Consider the following 6000-nt stretch of genomic DNA (forward strand, 5'->3'; position numbering starts at 1 on the left):
ACAGTTTATGGAAGGGTGAAAAAACGATATTTAATACGTGCGCCGGGTAATCGGTTTTGCCACAACTTATAGTATTTACCTTTGTAAAGAAAGTAACTATTTTGTCAATAATTGTGCACTTGTTTTTTTTTGGAGAATGTTGTTATAACTTATTGTTGTTCTTTACTGTTAATTAACTCCTCCTAATTATACCTTTCGAGTTTAGTAGAAAATATTTATAAGTGCACGAGGGCATTACTCGATTGTTCTCTGTAGGAGACGCGTTTAGAACTGAGTGTTTATAAGAAATAATTGTGAATCCATAAATAAGTAAATAATTTAAAAGAAAACAAATATTTTGTTGAACAGCTTTGGATTTTTAGTTAAATATGCCGCGTAGAACAATTCTTTCAGATTTGAGCAGCGACAAGCACTAGGTTTGCGAGAAAGTGGCATGAAAAAAAAAATTGTAAAAACTAAGCCGTCATAAAAATACTGTAAGAAATTTCCTAAAAAACCCAGCCCTATATGGCACCAATCAACGCAGTGGCTGAAAAACAAAAAGGGACGCTCGATGCAAACGCCAAATTCAACGCCATGCGTTCGTTGATCAAATGAGTTGTGCAAAAATAAAGCGTCATATGGGTCTAAACGCTACAAGAATGAGAATTTGTCAAATAATACATCAAAACCCTAATGTAAAACACCTTTCTATGGTACCACAACCAGACCTTTTGCCTCGGCATATAAGCGCGCGTTCGGCATTTGCCGACAAGTACCAGTTTTAGGATGAGGAGTGGCAAAGCGTGATCTTCAGTGATGAAAAAAAGTTGAATCTCGAGTCTCAATCTGAGTTTTATGTTTCTTATATGATATTCTAGGAAATACATAATTAAAAAAAAAACTTTTATAACTGCTTTTATTTTAATAATTTAATGACTTTGAAGGCGTGCACATACAATTTCGTTACTCAGCTATTTATTTGTTTTAGTATATCTTTTCAAATTTCGATTTAAATAAAATTTCGCGTTGGAATACTGTTCTTTATACAAAACTGAAGATAAGTTTGCCTCCATTTTCGACCAAAAACACGTTTTTGTCGACAAATATAACAACTCGCGAAATTTGCTCATATACATATCGAGCCCTAACCGCCAAAATAACGTAAGCGACATTTTTTTCAATATTTTCTTTTTGATGCAGAAATATTCCTAGAGCATCTAGACGCATTTCTGCATCAAAAATAAAATCTTGAAAATAATGTCGGTTACGTTATTTTGGCGGTTAGGGCTCGATATGTAAATAAATGTTCAAGATCATAGGGCTTTGAAATGTTTTTGCGTTCGAACATTTGCATCGCATTAAAGCTGTAAGTACAAGTGCAATGTCCCGAAGACAGCGCCATGCGCTCACGTAATAACTTTTACTAGATATGATCGGAGCACACTTGGCTGACTTCTTAGATTGATAAGTCGTTTGCTTGATGGGTCGGTTATTGCTACATATCGCCTTTTTTGGTGCCGCTTTTATTTGCAGGGAAATTAATACAATTGGTGGTATGCCCAGCAGTTAGGCAAACCCTCAGCCTAAAGCTTCGTACAATAACCAAAAGAGTTGCACAAGTGGCGATATATTAATATGTACATACATATATACAATGTACATACAAACACATGCATATGCAGAGCTGCAACTGGACGCATTTAGTTACTCTTCTTACTGGCTTATTTGCCTCTTTGAGTACGTAGTATAGCTGAAATACAATGCCGGCGAACGGCGAACTCACCACAGCGAAATTCGCGCTGTCAAAATTAGAACACCCGCAAGCATATGAAATTGAACACAGCCAAAGCGAAATGCGAAGTTCGCTTGGCGGCGTTTCATGGCGATAGATTTATTTCTATCGCCCTGCTGGGCGATGACAGCTGTGCGTGCCAAAGGTGGCCGTATTTGTTTTTTGCTTTCAAAGTTTTAAAAGAAAACAACCTAAACACGTTTTTTTTTTGTTGTTTGAAAAATATAGTTGTGGATTCGTTAAATCTGGCTTGAAACAAATTATTTATAATAATCTTTCTTTGTTTTACATTTATATTTGTTATCATTTCCTCATTTCTAAATATGGTTTAGTTTTTTCTAAATATGGTCACCCAAATTATAAAGGCGACCAAATGGGATCAGCTGTTTTCGCTACCGCTCTAATTCTGTTTAAGTAGGCGAAATAGCTGGGCGAACGGTGAACGACAGCATCGCCCAATTCGGCGAAGTTTGCCGTTCGCCGGTATTGTATTTCAAGCAATATTTGTACAAAGCCAAAGCCTGAGGTAAGAAATAAAGAAAGCAAAAAAAAAATGTGCTCAGCTACGTACATACACATCAACGTAAACATAAGTACGCAGGCGTAAACGATTGGCGTACTAGCGACGTTCGTATGTACATATAACACTGAACATAAATAGTATTCGTCTCTACTACAGATTTTGCAATATTTTGCCCAACTTACCGAAAAAGTGGGTGAAGCGTGCCTTAATCAGCTTTTCTTCACATACATAGATATGTATGTATATGTAGATATCTGTGATCATATGGAATGGTAGTTTAAGTCGGGAATTTGGCGCCAAGTCTTTGAAGAACTCTTGGCAAATAAAAGTAAAAAGAATAGTTCTGACGTTAGCAAATCGATATTCTGTTTAAATGTTAACAAAAAATTTCCTTGTGGTTTAAACAATAAACGGAATGGCGTATTAAAATAAAGCCAGCCTCCCGCCTTAAGCTATTATTCGATATGACCACAGAATAGGGATGTTTCGATTTTTTATATATTTTTCACACTCGCGAATCTTAAAATAACATTAAAAAAATGCTATAATCAACATAAGTCATCGATTTTATTATTCAAAAATTTTTTTAAATTATTACAGTATTGAACGAGTGCTTAACCTATATAGTGTTTTATTATAGTAGTCAAAGTTCAAAAGGGTCATATTATATTAAAAAAAAATATTAATTTTGCTGCCTTTTATCCCATGAGGCGATTTCTTAGAGGCTCGTATATAAGGCCGGCTGCACTGAACAATTGCTCACTTGGAACGCTGGGAGGTGGAGCGTTCAAATATTTGCGGGCCAGATCTGTCAATTTGTCGTATTTTAGTTTAGTTTTCCACCAATCGAGGGGATTGTCATCGATATGAGCTCGTTTTCCTTTAAGATAGGCCTTCAATTGAGCTTTAATTTAACATTTTTAATTTTTGTTTAATTTTAATTCAACATTCGTGCTTTCGCTGGAGGAATATAAAATTATTTCTAAGTCTTATAAGCCAGACTTTTAGCAGTACTTGTTGAAGGCCCATCAATGTTGCTTGATATATTACTTAAACGTTTAGCGTCTGAAGCTAAAAGCCGGTTATTGTGCACACCCTGGTTAGACAGACTAAGAGTAATTTCAAAAATATTAGAGTGGACTCTCTGCCCATGTAAACATTCGCATTCGCAAAACATTCGTATCATTTCATGCGAATGGGAATGTGTAAAATGATGCGAATCATTTGCATAACGAATGCGAATGCAAATATTCGCAACATCCCTGCTACAGATATGTATATTACACCGTATCAACAGATGTTCGTCATACACCTCTGGGTCTAGACAAGGCAATTTCGAAATAAAGTAATATAAGAAAATTTTAAAACAAACTTTTATTTAGATGAGGGGTCTTTTCTGACATATTAAATCCTCTTCTTCTTATTTGACGTTGTAACCGCCAAAGCGATTTTGGCTGAGTTCAACAGAGCACGCCAGTCGTTTCTCTTTTGCGCCAACTGACGCCAATTAGAAATGCCAAGAGAAGCCAAGTCTTTCTCGACTTGGTCTTTCCATCGCAGTGGGGGTCTCCTGATCGCAGCGTGACCCTGTAGGTGGCATTATTTTTCTCTGAAGCTTCTTGACACTCCTTATCCTATCAGTTTTGCTTTCGGACTCGCTGAATTCCATTTACTGCTTCTGCGGCGGTATTTAATGAACGCCGTCGGTTTGTTGAAGAGTGCCCTATGAGAGCAGGCGTGAGAAACTAGTAGCGAATGAGTTGGCCGTCTGTTGTGGCTGCTTTTCGACATTAAGATTTCCTTGTATTTTTTGGGCGCACATTCTTGGCTGTAACAAGATAGTGAGCCGAGTTTCTCCATCTTGAGACATCCAAATAGTTTTATGGATCTTTTTATGCTAATATACGCTCCAAGCGCTTATAAAAGAGATCCTTGATCTTCTCGTCCTTCTCTTCCGTCGCGGTATAAGCACAGATGAGCGATTGTGCTAGACGTTCGTCCACCGGGGTGAACGTCAGTACTCACAGACGGAGTCTCTCGTCCACTACAAATCCAGCACCGAATTTGCGCTCCTTTACATGGTAGCTGCCTGGCCCCGTCTAACGCATTTCTTGGATGGCGGTGATATCAGCTTTTGTCCTTACGAGGACATCAACCATCCGGGCAGAGGCAACTTCCCCAATAAGGGTCCGGACATTCCAGGTGCATGCCCTTAATTCGTAGTCCTTTGAACGTTTGCCGTGATTGTCATCAAAGTGGCAGTCTCTATTGCTGGAACGGGGGTGGTTTAGCAACCCGCTTGCTCCAAGACAGCCGCCCGCTTGCATCCCTAGTTACTGATGAATAGGCGCTGCACACCGCAGTGAGCAAGAGTCGTGACTGAGTGTAGCGAATTTACCACATTGCGCAAAAACTCCAAACTTCGACAGACCATATCTCGGAAGAACAGAAAGATAAAAAGTATTTCTCGAATACGTGTTAGCTTATTTCATGCATAGGACCAACAAAAAATGTTAAGCTTATCTAACTAAAAATAATGCCTAATATAAAAGCAAATAAGGGAGCGGTGCTTGTACCCTGGTCTGAGTATTTGACGAATAAAATTTTAGCTCACTGTATGTAAAATTGCCAGCCGATGCTTGGATTTGGAGAAAGAAGAAATGCTAAAGTGTAAATGGAAGTATGGAGAAATTTAATGCAGCGAGACAGCGACAGTAGCAGAAAAAGGTCCAACGACAGCACAGCTATTGAGGTGCAAAAAATGGTTAGTTTGTTTTGCTATATCCAACCACACAGACGCGACGCTCGTTCGCTTGAATAATTTACATACGTAACAAATTATTTGTGGCGTACTTTATTGAATTCGTTACGTTGTTGTTCATTAGATTCTAACTACTGGTGTACTTTGTTGCAGTAACTACACATACGAAGATTGGTTGCGTACACTGAAGAGCCGATACTTCCATCACACAACGGCAACAAATAATTAATCAGTCCCGGTTCTTTCATTTCGACGCACTTGCAATGGCTACTTTGTTGCATCACTTTGTTGTGATTTTGTTCATTTTGTATGCTGCGTGTATGGCCTGGGGTCGCGCGGCTAATTCAAAAACGGTGCCTACGTCGTTGGTAGACAGCGGCAAACAGCTATTCGTCTTTGGCAGCGGCAAAGAGACGAGTCCGCCAGACTTTGTGCGCTTGGTTGTGATGCGGCTCATTTATGGATTGGCCTCGACAATGGGACTAGAAGAGCGGCTAGAGGATGCTTTCAATGGCGCCTTTGTGCCACCGAATGCAGACGACGGGTTCTTCAGTTTCGGCGGTTCCGATTATGATGGGGGCGATGATGGTGGGCTGGGTGCACTCTTCGATGATTTCTAGAAAGTAGTGAAGAGCATAATCTGTTTGTGTTTTTAATAAGTAAAATTTAAGTTTTTAAGCAATTGACGATGGGCCAAAGTGAAGATAAGAACTTAATATAGTGACCAAAAAATTAATATAGGTGCGTTTAATTGTAGTAATTAATTTTAATTTTGTAATACTTTCTAAGTAAATGTGCAGAAAAAAGCAGAAAGTGGTACTGCTTTTTTGTAACCGCACAAAGAGTGTTTGCTTTTAGTTATGTAATAAATAGAAAACGTATTGAAATCTGTTACACATGTGTTAAAAATAAAAAAATTAAAAATTAGTTATGAAACCAAAA

At 38.4% G+C, this 6000-nt stretch overlaps 1 protein-coding gene across 1 annotated transcript; it reads left to right on the forward strand.

Moving 5' to 3' along the window:
* The first annotated feature begins 4987 nt into the window (after positions 1-4987).
* Positions 4988-6000, forward strand: LOC108373961 (uncharacterized). Its single transcript, XM_017629910.1, has 2 exons — positions 4988-5061; positions 5212-6000. The coding sequence occupies exon 2, from the start codon at positions 5322-5324 to the stop codon at positions 5676-5678; it is 357 nt and encodes a 118-aa protein (XP_017485399.1). The 5' UTR covers positions 4988-5061; positions 5212-5321; the 3' UTR covers positions 5679-6000.

Source organism: Rhagoletis zephyria, unplaced genomic scaffold, assembly GCF_001687245.7.
Source record: "Rhagoletis zephyria isolate East Lansing unplaced genomic scaffold, Rhagoletis_zephyria_1.1 Rzeph_scaffold_00085, whole genome shotgun sequence".
In the NCBI taxonomy this organism is placed as follows: domain Eukaryota; kingdom Metazoa; phylum Arthropoda; class Insecta; order Diptera; family Tephritidae; genus Rhagoletis; species Rhagoletis zephyria.